At 40.4% G+C, this 23352-nt stretch overlaps 1 protein-coding gene across 5 annotated transcripts; it reads right to left on the bottom strand.

The window, feature by feature from the left end:
- Positions 1-721: 721 nt before the first annotated feature.
- On the bottom strand, positions 722-22998 carry rxrba (retinoid x receptor, beta a). 5 transcript variants are annotated; one of them, XM_040041188.1, is made up of 13 exons: positions 22773-22998; positions 21835-21983; positions 19240-19475; positions 18564-18717; positions 18291-18470; positions 15505-15525; positions 13529-13689; positions 13158-13287; positions 12045-12177; positions 9296-9331; positions 7410-7501; positions 7164-7269; positions 722-6706 (listed from the first exon to the last, which is right to left on the bottom strand). In XM_040041188.1, exons 2-13 carry the CDS (start codon positions 21848-21850, stop codon positions 6559-6561), a joined length of 1413 nt encoding a protein of 470 aa, XP_039897122.1. In that variant the 5' UTR covers positions 21851-21983; positions 22773-22998; the 3' UTR covers positions 722-6558. The 5 variants fall into 5 exon arrangements, with proteins under 5 accessions (XP_039897122.1, XP_039897124.1, XP_039897123.1 ...); XM_040041190.1 differs by lacking the exon at positions 9296-9331 and having other exon boundaries at positions 22773-22997; XM_040041189.1 differs by lacking the exon at positions 15505-15525 and having other exon boundaries at positions 22773-22996.
- Positions 22999-23352: the final 354 nt, after the last annotated feature.

Below are 23352 nucleotides of genomic sequence, written 5' to 3'. Positions count from 1 at the left end.
GCCCATGAATAACTAGCATTTCTGAACAGGCTTATAAAAAACAGGTGGTCTAAAATAGTTGATTTATCTGACTCCCTGCAAACTTCTATTGATTATAAACATATTCAGGATTAAAGTTGCTTTGACCATGACCTAAAACAAATCCTGATGGTTCTGCATAGTGAGCTAAAGCTTCTCTTAGTCAGGAGGAAAAGGAGATTTTTTTGATGGACTGTCAGACGAGGGAGGGGACAGAAAAAAGGAGGTGGCACAAAAGTGAAAGAGCATTCCCCTGGCTACATCTCTAAGAGACAAACTCACACCCACATTTTTCTCAACATTTAAATATGCAGCAGAGAGAACAGAGCCACCAGTGTCGGGTGAAACCTATCAGCAAAGCATGCTCTGATCTTAGGTCTGCTGCATCCTTATTGGTCAAGGTGTGCAAAGTAGGCCGGGAAAGAAACGCAAAGCAATTTTACCACGGTTGCAGAAAATTGGACAGGACAAAAAGGTCAGTGCTCCCTCTAGAGGTGGAAAGATGGGAGTGCGGTGCCAGTGGTCACTCGGGGCCCTGGGGTCCTGCTGGACTGAGGAGGATATCGTTTCCCGAGGCAGTCGGAGCGGAGGCGGCACGTTCCCTTACATCTGTGGTCAGTCGGTGTTTTAAAAGAAACTGAGTGCACTCTGGTAACTTTTATCATCTTATAGATTTAAAAAAAAAAAAGACACACACGTCTCGTACAGTATTAAAACCTTTACTCATGATACAACAAACAGAAACGAGATTCAGAATTAATGACTGAAAAAAAAAAATTTCATATTTTTTTTTCTTCTTTCAATCCCCAAAGCACACAATAGTCAATCAGCTCCACATGTACGATGGAGTAAGATACAAACAGGACAAAGAACAGACACAAGAGAAAGAGAGAAATTAATAACGAGTGACAGATTCTTCCATTCTGATTTTACACTTCTCGTATTTGTTTAATACTTTGTAATAAACAAAAGATGAATAGCATAGATTGAAAAGACTGATACAAGAAACGAGACAAAGAAACTGTGTGTGAAGTTTTTAAAGTGAAGAGTAAACAATTAAGGAAGATTCTAGATCTACTGGAAAATAGTTTTCCTGCTCTTCTTCTTGATCAACAACCGAACACCTGATCTGAGTTCTTTAAGTCCCTGCCCTTCTTCTCCTCCCTCCTCGGCTCTCTGACCTACTCTTCGCGGTTCCTCCAACCTCAAACACAACCACCTTCTCCTTCAGCGGAGAAATCCAGTTCAGCTGATCCTTCCTATCAAGTTAATGCAACCAGATCCTGCTCACCACACCTATGCATTTTAGTGGGCTATGCACTGTTTTCTCTAAAGTTAGAACCATATTTTCTCCCTCATAATCTAAGCTCTGAAAAGCTTTTCAAACGTCTACTTTTAGCCAGACAGGTAACACCCAGCGGCAAAAATACCAAACCAAACCCAGCTTAAGAAGAGCAGGTGCAGGACTAGGCTAGGCTAGCCCTCTTAAATCGTTCCTTATCCTAATTTCACTCATCGATGCATTCCCCTCTCCTTTATAAACCAAAGCAGATCTTTTCAGGCTATTAAGCACCAATCCACAGCTTGAGCACCCAGAGGGGTCCACAACACTGATCCACTCTCTCCTGTGACCAGCACGTCCCCTCTCCACACGTGCTATCATTCAACTCCTATTAGGGCCCCCGTTAGTAAGCATCACAGACAGGCCGAGGTGAGCGCACATTCTGCACGATCACAACATATGACATGACAGACAAGCGCTGGGGACTGAGTGGCCCTGCATTTAAAAATGGCTGCAAACAGCTTGGCAGTGATAAATAAACCAGTGAAGGTGGTGGCGGTTTTGAGGCTGCACAGCACACTCTTTAGCACTCACTGATCAAACAGGAGGGGCCTTGGCGCCTGGTTTAAAACGTCCAATCAGACACGGTGATCAAATCTTCAGTCACAGCCCGCAGGGGGGGAAAAAAAAAAAAGCATATTTATAATCAACGTCTTTATTCTCAAAAGAGAGTCATTTCAAAATGTAACAAAGATGGCGACAACAATACTGCTACACAGTCAAAAGGTCACAGCATGCGTCTGCCTTGAGTGCACAAGGTTGCAACGACAAACATTTTTGGCGGTGCGGCGCAATCCCGAGGCCCCTCGGTGGAGACCACAGATCGCCGCAGCTCTGCCGTCAAGTAAAGTAAGCAAAGAGGGACACACACCACGGGATCCCTTCGCCATAGCTCTCCAACACTTTGTCCCACGATAAGCTTCACATCCTTTTCAAACGGTCCGAGTCCATTCAGATGGAAAGCCCGACAATTTTCAGCCCACGTGGGTGACTGAATGTTAAGTTAAAAAAAAAAAAAAAAAAAAAAGGCAGTGGAGATGGGGCAGTACAGGAAGGAGGCTGGGCTGTACTGACAGGGATCGGGCCAATGAGCGAGTTCATCAGCCCTCCAGCCTGGCTGCCTTTCCTGCACCATTTTATTATTTCACGCAACTAATTTATTTAACAGCGCTCAGCAAGTCACAGCCAAAGCTACAGTTTCTGCCAGTCAAAAGGCGCAGCTGCAGAGGATTCCATACACACATACCTTAAAACAAAAGCTGAAAAACAAAAACACCCAACCACCAGCTTTTGCCAGGACAGTCGGCCTGAAAGCTTGAAACGTCTTAGCACGTAAAACCTGCAACGACTGTATCGCCGTTTTACTGTTTCTGTTTATTGTCTTCTAAATGCTAAGCTCATAGCAAAAAGTAAAGGAATCTAAAAAGAAAAAATAGCATAGCACAACTTAAATACATTGCTGTTATATGGAGGGATGGGAATACCTAAATGATTTTACTGCCAATTAATATTAAGTTATGTAACAGACTAAGCTAAAATGAACTAATGCCAGAAACACAACAGATATATTGCATGACAAGTTGAACCACAATGAGTATACAAGTTGCATATTTTGACTTTTGAAGAATCACCAACAGAAATCGGCGTCCGTTCAGTCAACTCTGCATGTGTGTCTAGTACTTAATGTCAGCTAGTGAACCCTGCAGCACTGTGACTGGCTGTATAATGATTCCCATCCCAAGGTATAAACACAGTGCAGTAGCAGCAGGCTTAAACATTCAACAGAGGAAGCTCCAAAGCTAAAATCCTGCAGAGAAAGTTTCAAGGATATCAACCAACCACAAGAGGAGATTATTCACACCATCACACATCCTGAAGTCGGCATACTCTCTGAGCGGCACACGGAGGAAAAAAAAAAAAAAAGCTTGTTTAAGGTAAAACCGAATCCACAGCCCAACTGTCTCAGGATAACCAAACCTGTGTCCAGACCACAGATTTCAAAGCTCAATGGCTGCAGAATCACTCAAGTCTCTATTATTTCATCTGAACCACCTCAAGTCACTAAAGCACTGAGACCATACTACAGCTTATACAGTACAAGAATGCTGGTAGATGCTCGTGCATCTCACCTAAATCATGAGCTTATCACCATCTCGCTTTGCTTGCTAATACATAACACGAGTCAGCAATGGTGCATAAGAGAATGAGCTTTCTCTGCATGTAGGAAATTAATGGACATCTGGAGACTACTTTGTTGAGTTGATCGTTTGTATGCAAGGAACAAGAAGAAGTGAAACAAAACCAAACTCTAAGGTTAGACCAACTTATATGTTAAACACAACACCTGTTTTACAGGTCAACTGCCAGCCTCTATGTCCACATCACATGGGGGAGGCCGTGGATCCTCTCTGAGAAGTAGTATTTGGACTATTTGCAGGGCGGGAAGCTCTTTGCTCATTCTGGTAGCTGGCGGACCCCAAAATTCAACAGCTACTTCCACTGCTTCCACCAGGCAAACTGCTTCCTATAATTACAAAACAAACTAACTCTGGCTGTGACTGGTGGAGCACAGAGCCTTATCAGCCACAGCCAACAAGTACAAGCACTTTGCTGGTATTCATTTTCCAAAGTAAGGAGACTAAAATAAAGGCCGGGGTCTTAAAAAAAAAATGAAAAAGAAAACTTCAAGAGGGAGATTCAGTTTTAAGCTAGAGTGGAGAACGGCTGTCTGATTTGTCTGTGTACTTGCATACTGTAATTGCATTGATGTAAATGTGCAAGTCTTAAATGAAAAGACCGTATTCGTTATTTAGCACCTGGTAGAGGACACTTGTGCCTCTTCCCTGTAGAATGATACTGCAAAATGTGTATCTAATTTCTATTCAATGTGGTGACTAAAAAGAAGGCTAAATATACTTCAGAATGTCAACACTCTTTTAAATACTAACAAAAATGGCAGCAAATCTTTATGTGTACCCCAGTATTGCTCGCCTTTGAGCACGTGTAGACGGTTTAATTCATAGTTTTAATATCTCCTGATCGTGTGGTAGCTGCATTTGACTTTTCACTGTAATTCTCAGATTCAGTTGCTCACAAATTTCAATCACAGTAAATGTCAAGTGCCATTGTCAACAAAATCCAGCCAACCAATTACCAAGAACTACAGGAAACATTGGCAGAAGTTGGTGCGAAAGCAGCATTGAGGTGTGGTTTGGCCCTGGGCTCCAAAAGGTTCAATGGTGAAGGTTTAATGGTTGTCACATGGGAATCCAGTCCAATGTTGATTCAACAGCTAAAAATAGAGCTTTATAATTTGTTTGGTGGAGCCACATCTTTGACGTTCTCAAGTGTGAACAGGCCTTTGTTTTCACATGACTCCATTTTTTTCTATTATTTACATCTACTGTACAAAAGGTTGCAAGCACCGAGCCCATACACAGTGAATAAAGTTTTGAAAGAGTAGGTAGTAGGTGTAGGATTTCCATTACATATAATCACAAGTTAATTCCAGGAGAAACATGACATACACGAGGATCTTTGTAAACATGGGGGCATCTTCACCGATCTCCATCCTCAACACGAGATCTATAACGAGCTGTGGGCTGCAAAATTATGCCAATGGACAAATTATGCAAATCTCAGCTGCTGCTTTTTGTATTGCACAAACCCTGCTTTAACAGAGAGTATGGGTGCAGCACAGCATGCCTCTCAAACTACAAGAACTGCTGGGTTAATTTACTGAAGAGTCTCCCTGAGCTGCAGGCCACTCAGTTTAGACAGACCGTTCAGTTACATGCAGAACTGCTCAGGGAGAAATTCAAATCATCCTCTTTTGTGTTCAACACACAATCGATTAAAAAAATACTTTTGCTTTTAAAAAAACCAAAAAAACCCATAACAAATGGAGATGTTCAGCTGTGCTGCGAGTCAAGACAGTAACGGTAATATAGTCAGTATATTAGAGGTTAGCATCCAATCCAACATCCAATCTGATTATTATTTGTTCCGGACGTGACCGAATTTTTATAACAAATCACAACATGGGATTTGAAAATAACACAACAATGAGAAAATCCTACACTTAGTACCTTCAAGTTCATCTTAGATGTCTGAGATGGTCATTTCTAGGAAACAGAAACATTTACACAGTTACAATTCACAAAAGTGCATAAAAATGACCACCAGCAAGAGGAGCCGTTAAATGAATGGGAAGTTAAATGAATACTCTTTTTTTTTTTTTGCATGAAGCTGTACTTCCTGTGAGCCTCAAGCTGTTTAAACCATCTGCCAAAGTAGAGAAAAGGATAAACTAAAACTTAAAAAGAAAAGAAAAAGAAAATAAATTCAAGTCATTCTTCTTACAAAGCCCACTGTGCGCACCAGGGCGGGGAGGACCATGTTTGGCTGTTCAAAGTCCTCCCAGCCCCCTTTTTCCTGGATTTCAAAGCCTTGGAAAAAGCTCTCATTTCATGAGTACAGTACTTCAAAATAGAAACTTAAACAAGTTTCAGCATGAATAAAAAGCATTAAACATTTCAATTTTTACAAGATTGGATGAGCTCGTTGGGAGGGTGTTTCTGCCTGTCCATTACAGGGCACCTCCTGACAAAACAAAAAAAACTTTTGATGATGGACAGTTGATTGAAATGCTATGCACCTGATTTCAAGCTCAAATCAAACATGAATAACTAACCGGCTAGTGATGGATATAATATGCAGAGGTGCAACTGGCAGTAACCCAAGTAAAAACAGGGGAGGTACACCAGTTACACAGAAGCAAAAACCCACTGCGAGTTGAAGATGGGAAAACGGAAGGCTAACTTAAAATTAAGACATTTACTGTATATATAAGATAAAAAGGGCGTGTATTCCTTGAGTCATAACCCCTATGGAGGAAAACTGGATATGGGAAAACAAGTGAAAATCTGTGTGTCTCAGTATTAGGAAACTTATTTTCACAGCCATATTATCTGTGTATTAGTTACATCATAGGTCAATCCATGGTTGCAATTTAAGGTATCTGCATGCGTGTGTGTGTGTAGACAATTAGCCAGGGTGAATGTGTGTTTTTGTGTGTCCACCAGCAGGTGCTGCAGTTAAGTGAGGAAGAACAAGAAGAGCCAATGACCCAACAGAGGGGTCGTGTTGGTAATCCTGGTGTGCACTGGATCCTGACCGGAACAAAGCTGGCTCCTCCTCTAGGTGAGCTGGTGAGGCGCCTCTAGCATCTCCATCAGGAAGGTGTCAATGGGCGTATCACCAATCAGTTTAAAGAAGAACAAGTGCTCCAGGCACTTCAGACCGATGGAGCGCAGTGCCGGGAGCCGGAGGAGGAGCTTTGCAAACCTGTATAACAGGAGGAACGATGAGGGAGAGAAATGGCCACTGACCTGGTAATGTCTTAAAATCAATTAAAATGCACGAAAAATTGTGAATAATTTTTCAGATTACAGAAAGAAAGCATCCTGGATAATCTGTTAATATAATGTATTTAAGCAGAACTAACAGTTTGTGAAAACACGAGTTGGAATACATAAAATATCTGGTCCATAATCACGATGTCTAACAGTGTACAGCTCAAGTTATGCTTATAGTACACAGAATCTGCCCCCACTCGTGCATTGAGTTTCAAGTGACAAGATATCAGCAATACGACTACTTTATACCAATCCGAGTTATCTCATACAACTAAACTAAAAAAATGAATTATAAATTGTTGTTTCATTTTAACAAAGTCAGTGGATTTAAGCAGAGCCCACAGTGACTTCACCTCTCGTCTGTAGTCACATGTGCAATATCTTACCTTCCCTGCTGATCGGGATATTTCTGTTTGCAGTAAGACTCCAGAGATGCGTACACCCTCTCTCTTAGGAGCTCCACCTCACTGGAGTTGGACAAACCCTTAGCATCTTCAGGTAAAAACAGGATATTTTCATTACTTCAACAGTTTAAAATTTCTTCAGTTTTCCAGACATTAATGAGTCTGTTTAATTTTAGTTTTCCCAATGACACTTTCACATGATTTTCAACATTGCACCTGCCCATGTACCTGGATTGAAGAGAATGATTGCTCGAAGGCAGCCCAGCTCTGTCTTGTCCATTTGCATGTCTCTCATTTTACTAACAAGCTCTGTCAAAACCCTGAAGAGAGGACAAGAGATATGCAAAGAGAGAAGTCCCAAATGGAGACAGTAGGAAAAAGCCGGGAGAGAGAAGGGGAGAAAAAAAAGAAAGGATTGTGCCAGTGAAGAATAAAAAAGAGGGGGAATCGATAAAAATAGGAGAAAATACATGAGAAAAAGACAATATTAAGTGAAACAGAGAGACCAGATGGCAAAACCACTGCTATTTATGGTTACTTATTAATATAATGACTGTAAGTTAGGCCATGGCTGAACACTGCTGGTTCTGCAGCTGCACCGGTGACTGAATCTGTCCTGTCATGAAAATGGCTGGCAAATGTCAAAATCTACAATGACTGGAGATAAAAATGTTTTTAGTAATTTCTTGTTTAGTTTAAAACTTTAATTTGTGTCTTTCCCTCAACTGCTCATGGAGCAGAGACACTCGGGTCAGAAAAATATTTTTCATTTACCAAACACAGACACATAATTTGGACCAAAGCTTTTGAGAATAAACCCAAAATGTATTTAGTGAAGGGAACATATCCTGTTGTTGTCTCTGTTAAACAGTTTTTTTTTCTTTTTTAACTCTTCATTTCAAGTACAAAGCTGTGGCTGTGGGGACAGCAGACCCACCCATCTGCTGTTAAAGCCTCCTGTTTGAAAGGCACAACCAGTGAGAGGAGGTAAAACGGCTCGTTTCAGGCAGTGGATGGACTGAGGAGCTGCACAGAGACCGAGGTGGAAATAATCCCCTGTAATTCCTAACAGTAATCCTTTTAACATAATTTAAGGTTTAAAAAAAAAAAAAAAACTACTTTTCTAGGACTGTCACCAGCATTTTGATGAAATGCTCACTTTTAAAATCATTTCTTAAAATTAAAAGTAGAATGGCTATTTTTAATTTTTCACAACTGCATGAATAAATGCAAACAACTAACAAAAACACCGCCTAAACATGAAAATGTCACAATAACAACATTTTCAAACATTTCATTCAATGCATTTATCAATCTTTAGTAGATGTTGCGTTTTGCAATCTAAACTATTAAGCGTTTCCCCTCCAGGCAAACGAACTGAGTGAAAGAGGAATGGGATACAATTATAGAGTAGGGGAAGAAGTGATGACTGTTAGAGACTGCTTATTTGCTTCTCCATCATCCTTGATCAGAAACGAACATCTGTTTTTAATGACAGGGTTGTTTTTGTTAAACAGACACCACCTTAACCAACATTACGATGCACTGCCAAATCAATTGTTTTATGCACGGCAGCGCTCTGGATAAATGCCCCCCCCCCCCCTTTTTACTTGAGAAAGTGGAGGAAATGAGGAGTAATTTATGGGGTACACCCAGAGTACGTGTCATTATTTTTATACTACGGGTATTTCCCATCTGATGACAGCCAACACCACCTCCACTATAAATTAGGGGCTCTAAACTTTAACCGAGGACTTAGGTATACAGTATTTGCTGTTCACAAAGGCAGTCCACACATTTAGTTTCACTCTGCAGTCGTCTAACCTAAATATACTTTATGTTCTAAGAAAATGAAGTGCCAAAGTGCAAAACATTCAGTGACAGGATGCATTCGAAGCCACAAACAACACATGGTGTCTGACAGTACGCCGATCATTTACAATTTTAGTAGGTGATGTTCAGACTTGTATCCTGTTGTAAGAACCTGGCTTGCAGCTGTAAGGCTGCAGGAAAGTCTGACAGCATCAACGTTTCCACGTCGTTTGTTTGTTTGTTTTAAGGTAGACTTAAAGAGGAGGGGTTCAAGGAAAGTGTTTGTGTAGTGGGGTAATTACCTGTCAAATATGGCCCCAACCTCGGCATTGTGCGCCCTGTGTATTCAATCACAATGTGTTATTACAATGTCATTACACAGTTACAGTACAGTACTTTCTGTTCTGAGCCCTTCAGCTGTACAGGTAGTGCACAGGTAGTCCACGCTTACATGTGATGTGACATGGTTGTATTAAATGCGATGTCTGGTTTAAGGTTTGCTTTATTTGAAAATTTATTGTGCATGTACTGTTACATGTTGCTAAATGTGGACCTCTGGTAGAAATGTGATGTGCTTTATTACATTATAGTGTGTATATAGTATTCAATGATTTGCACATGTATTAAAACAAGCACAGGCTGTAACAGATTTTATGAGCCAAATGCAGGACAGCAGAAAAACATCTTACAGAAAGGGCCCTTCAACGTTTAAATGATTTTTCTAGCTAAATGTTAACAGATCTGCAAAGTAACCTGAGTAAATGTCACTGAACTGTGTCTGTTGGATGAAGAACAGAGGCTTGACGAACAGGATACAACATTTAGGACAACAAATTAACCACACACAAAAAAGGAAAATAAAACATCGGTAAACAGAAAACACATTTAAAACAGCACAAACACAACAACAAAGTAAAGCAGAGATGCTTTCTACCTTTGTCATCGATTTATTTTCACATAAATGTGGAGCGTATGTAGGCAAAGGGTCACTGTGTGCTTCTTTTCTGTGTGTGTGCTCATTGCGTCATCTTTCCTCTTGGCCATCTAGTCAGTAGCAGCATAATAATATACTAAATTTAACTGTTCAGTAGCTTCTTTGAATGAGGTCAGCAATGACCATGATTTAGTATTCAACTGAATGAAACACTGCTAGGCAAGGACTGGGTCTGCTTGTTCTAGGAAAGGGTCATTGACCAGGGAAGCAAACAGGAAAGGATGTGCAATAATCGATTTACTTTCTGCCTGTCCAAACTCAAAAGAAAGATGGTACCTTTCAAAATAAGACACCAGAGTCATGGTACTATTAAGACTTACATCTTTTAAACCTACATCGTATTAATCTGGACCTGCTCAGCTTTTGTGTTTGCTGAAATTTGTCCGTTAGTTCGTGTAGTTAAATGATGTGTTTTTCAGTTTGAGTTTTGTGTGTGGAGTTTCTTTTCTTTCTTTTTTTTTTAAAGAGCTTGTGGTATTTTGCACTTCAGGGCCATTAAAGCAAAACGTCTACAGCGAGTAATGTGTTACAAAGAAATATCCACATCCTCTTTCATAAAATATGGTTCAGTAGACTCAAACAGATGCTGATGCCAAGCGGAAACAGAAGCCTGCTGCTAGTAGAGAGCAGTGCTATGAGAAAATGACCTTTGAGCCATTTGCAACAAGCCCAGCATGATTTGAACTAAACTGGATTTGAAGCCAGGATTAACCATTTGTAGCAAATTAGTAATCTATTAATGTGCAACTACTGTGAATTAAAACACTGTGATCAAGCCAAAACTTTAGATAAGATTAACCAAGAGCTGCAATACGCGTACTGTTTTTTAAAATCGAGGCAAAAGCCGTCTGACATCCCATCATGACATAAAACACGTTATTTCACCTTACCTAAGTATTAAATGATGGAAGCTGAAATAATGCAGAAGACTAGAGAGGCCACGTATGTAGTAATGAATAGTTTTGGCCACAATTATGTGAGTAAATTGAAAAGTTTCTAATGCATCAACTGCAAACAAACAGTGCACCATTTTGTTCTGGGTCCTCGTCCAGCAAACCTCTCGGCTATGAGGGGAAAACCCCCGCTCAGCGCAGCCACACATGCCTGGGGTGCGACTTGGCGGTCAGTCGGGGAAATATACCTCCTTCATGAAGCTGGCAACTTTTCAATCTTTGGCCTGCGGTCATAAACGCTACGTGGATCGTGATCTGATGGTTTCTTGTAGACACACTGGAGTTTGCACCAGAACTTTAATCATTTATAAATGTGCCAGAAGTGTCCGTTTGTATATCTGCATCCATATTAAAGCACGATAATTCAAAGAACATAAAGTTTGACATCTTTAACTTATAATTAAATCTGTTTATGCATGTTAAGCCAGTCGTACTGAAACTGTGTGTGTGTGTGTGGGGGGATAATAAAAAAGGGAAGATTTAACACCTTTTAACATACTTACGGCCTCTAAAACATTCTGCACAGTAATTAAATTATAGTCACATATTTTTAAAGACATTTCCATTTCATATTTGCACATAAGATTGTACATTTGCCAGCCATTACCACATTACCAGATTATACAATGAGTGATATGCCACTGAGTGTGCAGGAGTTTGCATGCATGCCTATTGCTAAGTATTAGTCACCAGCCTCCCTGGCATGCGCTGTGATCCTACAGGCAGCACTACAGAAGCAAAGTCTCTCAGCCAATTACAGCCAATGCAGAACACAGCAGCTGCAGCCAGCCAAAGATGAACACTGTAACCTCGATTCTTGTTCACTATCCAGAGAAACCAAAAGGGATTTCATTTTGGCTTTCCAGGATCCACTTATTTTACTATGTAGTACATGATTTTATACTGCATACATGTAGACGTAGTACACTTGAGATTCAAAGTAGAACGGCTTCTGAAAATGCACTTATATAACAAAGCTAAAACCCTCTAGTGAACACAATGTTTTGGTTTCATGCCTTCTTCTCCTTAAAGCTGCAGAGAGTCCCAAATGTTGTTTGTACGTCAGAGTTGCACCGTTTGTGTTTCCATACATTGTGGCATTACCTGTCAAAGATAGCTCCAACACCTGCACTGTGGGCACTGTTCCTGTGGACATGCAGGCCTGTGGCAAGTAAAATCCCGTCCTTCACCGAGATGGAGCGATGGGAGAACGATGCAATCAGGAGCTCATTCCAGCCTGTTGAAAAGTTGGTGTCTCAGTATCTTTAATGAGGATTATTTCATGTTTAAAAAACAAATACATTAAACTGCAGTGGCTAATACATGAGACAGATCCCCAGTTCAAGACTAAGACACACAAACCCAGCCTCAGTGGGTCACAAGCCACTGTGCTCCTGCAAAGCCCAGAAAAATGGGAGAGATCAGGCAGAACACTCATCATTAAATGTGTGCAAAATCAAAGACACTGATCCATTCAATGTGACAACCCGTCAGAAACAAGAGATTACCCAAATTTACTTCACAAAGCACAAAAAGCAGAAAATGCCAAATACCCTTGCAAAAATAGTGTGCAAGTTTATGCTTAGCTTTTCTTGGCTGTAGTGGCTGCTGTTGTAATAACTGCATCAAATATACTGCTCAATAAATAAATAAATAAGTAAATAAATATGGGAACACTTAAACGAAACATGATTGATGAAATAATTATTCAAGTTGAAAATCTTTACTGACACAGTGTGCAATTTATTTACAAGACGTAACAATGGATCTTGAAAACCAAAATAATGAAATCAAAATAACATCAAAGAGTTAAACTTAACATTGTTAAATTGTGTCCTGAATTTCTTTGATAAGCAAAAGTGATGTTTGCATTCTTCTTTGATGCACAAGTGAGGCTAAAAGCTCACTGGAAGTTTTAAGATCGGGTTACAGCAGAATATAAATCCTGAGAACTAAAGATTATGTAAGATTAAAATGTTTACATTTTGATGGATAGACCATATGGTGTACTTTATATCAATCCATGCATGGTGAAGATCAAACTGTAATGCCATTGTTACAAAGAACCACAAAAAAAATGTTCATTGTTTGCAACAACCGCCCTGTTATTTGTGCACTTTTAAAACTGTTGGAGTATATCATGATAGTTTTAACTAAGAGTAAAACCAGTAGAATCTCATCTGTGTCATTAAACCGGATCAAATCAGTCTGACTTACCTGCACGTAGCAAGATGACCTGGTCATCCAGGGGCAGCTCTGAGAAATGAGGGATCCTCTTGGCCCACTCCACCAGCGTGAAGAGCTGCTTGTCTGCTGCCTGGCAGATGTTGGTGACTGGATCGTTGGGCTGAAATAAGCAGATTTATAGTATTAGTGGTAGTGATTTCATTGCAGCTTTAATGCATTACTATGTGCCTGTGAATAATATTAAAACTAATCTGACGTCTAACAGTAACTGTATCACGCAAAGCTCAAGAAACACAAACGTGTAACTGCAATACAGTTTGTTTAAACTCAGACTTCCTTTGATAATTATTTCTATTGTTAAAAACATCTAAAGGGTTTATTTCCACCCCCAGGCTACTCACAGAGCTGCCGCCTGAACTTCCATCTGCATGCAGCTCTGTCTTCTGCTCTACGGCCATCTCTGCTTCCAAAATCTTCTCTACTGGCATCTCCTCGTTGACTGCACTGGTCGACTCCACGTCACCATCTCTATCCTTGTTCCTCTGCCGCTCCTCTTGGACAGCTGCAGGACAAGGGAGAGAGGAACACAGGGGAAAACAATAAAAGGCAAGAAGGTTGGAAGGGAGGAAAAAGTAGGAAGAGCAGAAAGGAGAAAAAAATGTGGGTGGGTAAAATGAGTGAATGTATGTTATTATGAGAGGAGGAAAAGTACACAAGCAGAGGAATGGCCGAGAAAGCAAATGAATTGGGTAGGCAGGCAAATGTGGAGAACAAGAATAAACAAAGAATGAGCCAAGGTAAATAAAGTGAGAGATGCAGAAAAGGAGATTAACAGATAATGTGTGAACAATGAGGGATAAAGATTGGTGTAGGAAGAGGTGAGCATACAAAAGGAAAGAAGCAGAAAGATTCAAATGAATTTTGAAATATGAAAAGAAACAAACAGCAGGGAGAGAGAGGCACATGTATACACAGTTCATAAAAAGTCTCTCATACTGTCTTTCATACTTCTTTCAGGTCCACAACTAAGGCAGAAATAGACCAATTAAGACATACCACATAAATTATTAACAAACCATTTTATAGACAATAAGGAAGAAATTACAGTGAAATCAAACTCGGAGTGTAAGCGCTTTTTCCTAGATTGAATTCCAATTCCAGGCAATTAACAGTTAATGGCTGGAACAAAGTTTTTGGAACTATTAAATCCCTGCTGTAATAAAACTAGGTTTCTATTTTCATAAAGTTCAAGCAATCTAGTTATTGCAGACAGCACCCATGTAAATGCAATCAATATAAATGCATGAACTCTACTTTCCCTTTTCATGGGGTATTAAAAAGCTGTGTTTAATAAAAATATGGTTTTATATTCACTTTAGATGACCTATTTCTGTGGGAGTTTTTTAATATACACAGTAACCAGATTTTTTTTAAAAGAAATAAATGCACAATTACGTTAAAATAATCAAATTCATAGTCCGTTACAAATGATTTACAGTCAAATGTTTTGACAGTCTGATATCCTACAGACATCAGCAGATGCAGATTATGTGACTTGGCCGCTTTGGTTTGTTTAAAGTACCAGATTTATGCCATTGACCTAAATTTTGTAATATGATTTTTTTTTTTTTTAAATAAAGCCTGTTTCATAAGTGTACAAGCTGACAACCTGTTGCTGTTGTGGCAGTCCTAAAGCCATTCAGCTGCCACTCCAGTGATTCTCTTGTCCACCATCCTGGACTAAAGCTGGCGACAGTAGTTCTGGTTCTGCTTGCTGGGAGATCTGCAGTGAGCTGGAAGGCTACTGAAACCAGAAACCGCAGCAGGTGGAGGACTGGTTATCTGCCACTACGGCTAGCCCACTAAGGCGGCAGAGCAGAACAGAACAGAACCGGGACTACCAGTGCCAGCTCCAGTATGAGACAGTGAAGATGGCGTCTGTCTGCAGTGCAAGACAACAGCTGGTTGGCTAATTAAAAGAATCTGGATACGTATCCTCACAGTATTCTTACTACGGTACTACCAAGCATCAGTTTATTCTTAAATAAATGTTTCCACACGGTTGAACGGACCTCTTCTGTAAGTGTGACTCTACTGGGCTGCACCTGGTTAAGAGCAAAGAATAGGTAACTTAAACTAGTGTAACGATGACTGAACGAGTGGGCATACTCAGCAAACTTTCCCTGTAACCATGAAGGTTAAAAACACATGGGGAAGTAATTCAAGGCTGGCACTGGTCCTCCTCTCAGCACTGGCAAGAAACAGTGGAAAAATATTTTAAACTAGCTGCTCCTAATTGATAGGCAATGTAATATCTCTGCTTCCTGCTCACTCATACAGGCACAGACACACACCCCTCCCTCCCTCTTCTCCTTACATCTGTCGTTCATCTTGGCCACTACAGAAGGAGGGTGGGGGAGAGAGATCGAGAGGAAACAAAAAGAGGAAGAGAGGGGGAAAGGGGTTAGTGTTTACAAGGCTTACCCACCCCCATCTCCCTCTCTACCACTCTTTACTCGCTCTTTCTATCCTCCATCGTACACATATTAAAGCCTTTTCAGTCATGGAATATGTAGCATTGCTGCTTTATCAAGCTCATCAATTAGATTTGGATGATTTGTAACATTTAACAGGCAAGAATAGAAAGCAGAGGAAGTTGCATATAATTTAAGAGATCATTACAGTCCCTTTAAGATACAAGTCTTTTCCATAATCAGCACGATTTGAGATTAGCTCTCTAATCTGAGTGTCAGGCAGAGATTACACTCCCTTGCAGAAGTACATGCAGACAGCTGCAGACAGAGGAAGAGTAGTTACTTCTATTCAAATTAGAAGGAGCGCTGACAGCTACACAAAGCTTTGCGTATAACTTCTAATGTTGAAATTTGTGTCACGCGGACAATCATGCTGTAGCAGATAGAAATACAACATTTGCGTCAGCAACATTTCCAGCAGCTTTACTGAAATTTGCAGCGACCGAATGATGCCTGGAATCACATGGAAGCTTGTTAAGAATAATTTATTTTGTTGTTATGACTGGTGAGGAAAATATACAATAAAGTTATCTCATATGAATTGGTTCTGATTTTTTGCATGCCTTCCATTTTGATTGCTCTGATTGGACAGATCTAGTGGGGTTGCCATCGTGTCTGTTACTGTTAACTGACCTGCGTTCTTATACAGGCACGAGACCAATTTGTTAAACCGTCATCAGATTAAGACAGAAGTGTGTTTTTAAATAGTTTTTACACATGTATTGCAGCCCTCAACTTCTCTATATTGTTATTTCACAGCACAAACCACAAACACAGTGCGCGTGACTCACTGTCGTTAGCTTGCCACTTCCCTTGTAAAAAGGTGGCCTGTGGTGATGTGCAAATAACTCCGGTACATAGTCCAGAAGATTTACCTCTACTGAAATGATGTCATTAGTGCTGCCTACTGAACACACTAAGCAGCTTTCTCACCCTAAACCACATGGAGTAGTGCTAACGTGTGAAAACAGCTTTAATTAAAGGAAGAATATTTGAAAGCAGATGTGTTTAATTTTATTTTTATGGTATATCATCTCTCGGCTGGCCTGGGAACGCCTTGGTGTTCCCCCGGATAAGCTGGAGGAGGTGGCTGGGGAGAGGGAGGTCTGGGCCTCTCTGCTTAGGCCGCGACCCGGCCTCGGATAAAGCGGATGAAGACGGATGGATAGTATATCATAGCTCTTAAAATGTTGGGTAAAGTTAAAAAATTAGGCTCAGAGTTAGGCTGCAGAAACTGCAGATTATGCAGACATTAGGTCCCACAGAAAGCATGCTGCCTCGAATATTCCTAAATCTGTGCTGTCTTAATACTCCACAACCACAGTGACAATATCAGCAACAACAGTGGTGACATACCTTACATTTAACTTGCATTAAGTCATTATCAATGTTCATAAAATTTGCATTGTACAACGCTAAGGAATTCAGTGCTAATCTAATAATAGGACACGAGAAAGCACAGGGTGCAATATGGTTAGCTTACTTACACTGCTCAACTCTAAGACGCTTAGCAGCAGATAATCTCAGATGGGCCGGCTTGAAATGGATATAACGTAACTTTCAGTGTTAAGACACTTGTACAAGGCAAGATACAGATTAGTAGATGTTTGTAAAGGTTTCTTAAGGACAGCAGTGAGAATTCTGAATGGCGTTTGATGTTTCGTGCTAATTGCCATGTCATCCATTTTAACATTGTTATTGTTTAATAACTGTTAACAAGGCATGAAGTCTGAGGTAGTGTTCAGGCTGTGTCAGACTGAGCTACAATGCACACAAAAACACAGCAGAGCAACCACAATGGAAGAAATGCGCACTTTGATAACTTCACACAAAATCTGGCAAAGCACCAGTTTTGAGCAGGGTTGTACCGAGATGTGAGCTTATTTATTTGTATTTCAGAAAAATGTTTATTTCCTCTTTTCACTTCTTTGTTTTCACTCTCCGTTCCTTCACTCGTGCCTCGGCTCACTGAAGCTGCTCTCCATTTCTCTCTCTCACCCTTTGAATGGGGACATTAGGGGCCAAGATTCAATGCTGTGTTTACAAACAGTAACCAAAGATTTCTGTGGCATACTTTAAAGTAACCAAACTGATTTTTACAAACTATTGCGCAGTGTGACTGTGAGGGGCTGGCTCAATTGCTTCATGTTGGCTACTCCACCAGTCAGAAATGATCACTGCTGCAAACCCCACCCATTACATTTTCACAAGTACAAGGCAGGGACTTTTTTGGAAGTTTAAAATGGAACTTAATTTAGATGCTGGTTCCTGCAGCAAAGGCACCAAGGCCGAAACACAACACTGGGCCAATTGAAAGCGCCTTTGAGGACATTACTCTTGGCCTTTTGTTATACAAGAATAGATTGCAAAGCTAAATCAGCAACACTCTTGTCCAACTATTAACAGTAAAAAACCTTTTAAACCTTTAAAAAAAAAAAAAAAAAAAAAAAGAAATTGGTGATTTTATAATGGATTTTAGGACACTGCAAGTTGTAAAGGATGCAGAAAGTATGTTGTGTGTGAATATTTGGCTCTTTGTGTATTTAACCTAAACTTGTTTGGATAAACAGGAATAACACAGAGAAGATTTAGAACAAGCCGATTACAAGGCCTTTTCCTGCTGGCTCACCTTCTCTCTTCATGCCCATGGCCAGGCACTTCTGATAGCGGCAGTACTGGCAGCGATTCCTCTGTCTCTTATCCACAATACAGTCTTTATTGTCCCGACAGGTGTAGGTCAAGTCTTTTCGCACAGTTCTTTTGAAGAAACCTTTGCAGCCCTCACAGCTGTAGACTCCATAATGCTTACCTAAGAGAAAAGGGAATAATTGCTTTTAATCATAGATGAAAATAACTCAGAGGCAACACAAAGAAAGTAGCTGTATTTTAGAAGTCTACTCACCAGAGGATCTATCTCCACAGATGGAACAAAGACGTTTCTGGGAAAGCATCGGCCCAGGGCTGTGAGATGACAGCTGTTTCAAGCCCAGTGGAGGTTTCACATCATCGGAGCTGCTCACTGCATGAAGCCCCGACATCGACACTGTTGAGTTGATCTGAGAAAGCAACAGAAAAGATGCAAAATGCAATGACAACCAGGCTTTTTAATGATACATTATTCACTATTCCCTTTTCATCTCTGTAAGAATCCAAAGACTGTGTTTAATATTACGATCTAGACTGCACTATAAACTTTAGAGGACACTGAAAATGAAACATGGGCCCTTTGCACCTAATTTTTAACCTACTTACTCTTCTCTCTCTCTCTGCCAAATGTTTGAAAACAGACAGCTATTAGAATCTTCCATGTAAATAACAAAAAACAGAAAACAATATAAATGGGCTCATAACAAAGAACAAACATTTCTGATATCAAAGAAACACTAAAGCAAAAACAGCATTTTTGGAATACTTTGTGTTTAATGTTGAGCATATACAACGTGAAATATTTTGAATGATACTGATTTACAGAGTAAAGTTGGTTTAGCCATCACTTTAGCTGTAGCAAGCTCTAAATCCTACAAAATGACGGATACATCCACATGTACTGAACCATACTAAACAAAGCAAACTGTCACCTGGGGGCTGCTAATTGGGCCGTAACCCACTGACGGTGTGCCAGGTAGGCAGGGAGACCCCAGCGAAGAGCTGATAACAGAAAAGGGGGAACCAATGCTGCTGATGGGGCTATTGACCCCGGCAGTGGTGATGGGAGGAAGGGAGGTCATGGAAGCTGCAGCTGAGGGAACCAGCGGAGGGGAGCGCTGGCCCGAAGGTGGGGAGGACACAGACGAACTGTCTGGGCTGTGGGAATCTGATAAGAGACAGCAAGATGAACAATACAGTAAATTTCATTATTCATAATAACAGTACACAGCAAAAACGCCTAAGTCTATGGATGGCTTTCTCTGTGATGTTTCATCAGTTAGATGTGTGTGAAAAGTATGGAAAACAAACTGCATTACGTGAGAGCTTACACTAAGAAAATATAAAACAACTGCTTAACACTTTAGTTCAACAATACCTAAAGTAACTTAAGCCTTTAAGTCATCAGGAGCTCCACAATATTGTCACATGACAAAACTAAAAACATTATTTCTACAAGGGATGTTGCAACGTGGATCAAGCTTTTTTATAAGCTGCTTTACAACCATGCAACCCCATCAGTAATGTCCATCCACCGTTTGCTCTTCCTGTCATATGGAGTGCAAGGATCAGTGCCCCAGCAAAGCTCAGTTGAGTCACTTGTTTACATTTGGGTCACACGTCACCAGCAGGTAGGATCGACTCCTTCACAGCTTGGTTGCATTCAACAGTTTGTTTCGGCCTCAAGTGGTTTCCACGGTTATCAGGAACAGCTTCCCTGCATAATTTGCAAAGCACTGTGCTTTGTTGGAGCTTGCTGAAGACGCTCCTTTTTTGAGCGGTAAATTATCATTGGATGCAGACACGGGGCTCCTACTCGTACAACAGATGTGCCCAGGCTCATCTCATTTAATTATATCATGATGTCCTCCTGAGACCCAGCCTATTCATTTATGTCCTCTGTAATGGAAATTTGTTTTTGGTCTATATATCTTTTGACTTACTAAAGCTACCCTACTAAGTCCTGATGTGCTCAATTTAGGACATCCTGACCTTTCCAGTGATATCTCATGTGACTGGGTGGCCTCTTTTAGCTCCATAGAGGCAGGAAATTATAAAAAAAAACATTAAACTGAAAGATACTTTTTTTCTTTGGTTCTCGGGAGGATATGCCATTTCTATATACGTAAAGATACCTGTGTTATCATAGATGAGGTGATATAAATTTCTCTTTGCTTTTAACATTGACTTTAGGGCGAAATTAAGTCAAATCGAACTCAGTAGTTATTCCTTACATTTCTAAAGGAAATAAAAATTTTCTTACTACAGCAATTTGCATGAGTTTTAGCAGAAATGTGTGTTTGTTCTATGTTATTGGTGCAATATGTGAAAAATATGAATATTAATATGAATAAATGTACTTCATTTGTCTGAAGACCCTATTTGACTGTGCAATTTCAATCAGATTTATTTAAAAAAAAAACAATGACATAAAATATTGTTGGAAATAATATGTAAATTGTGTTCTTCCCCATCATCATTCCTTAAACTAGTCGGTCCCTTCTACAGCTGGCTGTGCTGCATTCTTGCTGCTGTGGGCGATGTACTGGCTGCCGTCTGATGTAATCACCCCCCCCCCCTTTTTCCCCCCAGGAACAAAAATCAGGGAATCACGTTGTCTCACAAATCATCTACTGCAGGCCAGGAAGAAAACAGTTATCTCAAAAACAAATCAACAAAGTCAACGAATTGTGCCTTACATTACTCAGATTTGTGTGTGTGTTTAATTTTAAGTGGTGCATACTTTCTCAGCTGTCCATGTATTTCAGGGGAAAATAAATAAATAAATCCCCATCACTGGCACGAGTTGTTATTACTTTCCTGGCTTGGGAATAAAGGTTCAAAGTGCTGATAGTCTGAAACGTTTTGGATCGAGGTTAATGAAAAACAGAATCAAAGAGTGAAGAGTGCCTTCTTTTTAGCACAGTAACAACTTTATGATTGCCTCACCTTGAATTATATACATAATTTATTTTTTAGCTTTGACATGTTTTTACATTCCTACATTAGAACCGGCAAGTTGAACACCGATTCAATCAAATGGGAGATTTTATTTTTAACAGTAAAACAATTATTAAAACCTACTTACTTTTAGAAGAATGTCAGATGATATTTTGGACACCACACACTGATTTATTTAAAAAAAAACAAAAAAAAAAAAACCCCCAAACTTCTACCTGGTTAGCTGTGTCAGATGTAACACATAAATGGTAAACGGCTGTATTTATATAGCGCTTTACTAGTCCCTACCCCAAAGCGCTTCACACATCCAGTCATCCACCCATACACACACACACACACACACACACATCTGTTTAAGCTTTAGCACTGTGATGTTTAAGCAAGTCTTGTTTTAGTTTCTGTTCCTTCATACCACATATCTTTCATAGCTACGATTTTACAACAGATAATAATGTAACATTGATCTATTATTAACACTAGTTTCCAGATGCAAGTCATCTAGACAATAATCCTGTCTGCAGTGCTGAAAGATTAATCTTTGCACATTAGTTCTTCCTTTTGCTTACCTCTGCTGTCTCCCATGATGGTGGTTGGGGCACAGGGGCTGACTGACAGCTACAAGCCGACGTGCTTCCGTCTCTAACAGCCCGATATCAAACTCTAGACCGCGGACTGAGGCCCGGGCCGGAGTTTTTTTGGGAACCCAAAAACGGCTCTGAAATTCCAACAGAAGAAAGAGCACCGTATAAAACAGGAGTGTGACACAGAGGGTCCATTTGGGCATAAAGATGCAAAACAAAACTATCGTGGCTCCTATCTTTACACGGCTGTGAATTCTACCTGTGCTTAGCATTAGAAATATTTGCGTATTTGATGCATTTTGGGTGATTTTACGTAACGTTACAGCTGGACGTTTTAAAGCAGCCAGCTGCTCAGCTGATGCCAAGATTGTCTTTTACAGTACAGATCGAAACACCCGTGTTATATTCCGCAAATAAGCAGCATGCTGATCCCAAAACACTGCTCATCTTATCTGGGTTCAACGAGGTGAATAAAACACCCCAAACCAAATGAGATGGAGCCCAGACAGATGGCAACAACCCATCGTTTCTCCACGCTAGCCAACGTTAGCCAAAGCTCGTAAACTAACCTAGCTAACTTGCAATGTCTGTGACTACCGAGAAGCAGAGTGGCTTGTATTACATCAAAATCAAGTGGCATTAGACCGATTAACACTTCCGTTAAAGCTAACAAGCTCTGGTAATAAATTGCGTGAAAAGCATAGTTTAAGTTGGCAAAACAAGCCTATCGCTAAAGCTAACTACACTTAGCTACGTAACTTGGCTAGCATGCTAGTTACCACGAAAGCTTCGAAGGAGAGCGAAACTACCGAGAACAAGCCACCCCATCACCCAGTCCTTCTTCCCCTAACTATGCAATCTTTTTAAAAACATGCTGAATATTTTAAGTAAATATTTCGTGCAAATAAATGGAAGTTACTAACGGTTTAGCGGCTCAGCTTCTCCGCATGAAAAGATGTGGCGACTAGGCCTCGTGTGTGTCTGTCTCTCCCCCCACTTTGCCTCGTAGTCAACCCTCCCTCCCCCTGCAAGGATGAAAACATGATGATGATGGTGGAGGATTTGGCTTAGTGCTCTCTCACAGCTCAACGCTGGCTTCCCTTGCTTCTTAAAGCAGGACGTGGACTGTGCGGAGTGTTGTGCCCCACATGTCACTGAGTGAGGGAGACAACATCCAGCGAGAGGGTCAAGAGGTCAAGACTAGTTCAGCTCAGTATGTCAGCTGCATAGATGAAAAGGTTACTGGCAGACACTGAGAAATCAATGCTAATCATAATAATCCTTTATAGCCTTTGTGGTCTTTTCAGATTCAGTATTCAAAACACTTAACTACCTAATTATTCAAAAATATTCTTTTGTTATTGCAGGAGGTGCAGATATGTAAGGCATACAGAAGAGACTGATGGTTGAAAAAGAAACATGTTAGTGGCTGCTTTGCACCTGCAAAGGTAAAAAAGAAAAGATTTTTCTTTGTGTTATCAAGAAAAAGCTATGCATGTCCCA

The sequence above is a fragment of the Simochromis diagramma genome, unplaced genomic scaffold, assembly GCF_900408965.1.
Source record: "Simochromis diagramma unplaced genomic scaffold, fSimDia1.1 OVJJ01000536.1, whole genome shotgun sequence".
In the NCBI taxonomy this organism is placed as follows: Eukaryota; Metazoa; Chordata; class Actinopteri; order Cichliformes; family Cichlidae; genus Simochromis; species Simochromis diagramma.
Note: the sequence above shows the minus strand (reverse complement) of the source record. Positions and strands in the feature narration are given on the sequence as shown.

What these genes read in the sequence shown, in the direction of transcription:
- rxrba (XM_040041188.1), bottom strand. An exon ending in GAAGTTCAGGCGGCAGCTCT is followed by an intron (nt 13,288 to 13,528) that starts GTGAGTAGCCTG and finishes TGCTTATTTCAG; the next exon opens with CCCAACGATCCAGTCACCAA. An exon ending in GTTGGGGCCATATTTGACAG is followed by an intron (nt 7,502 to 9,295) that starts GTAATTACCCCA and finishes TCCTCTCTTCAG; the next exon opens with GGTTTTGACAGAGCTTGTTA.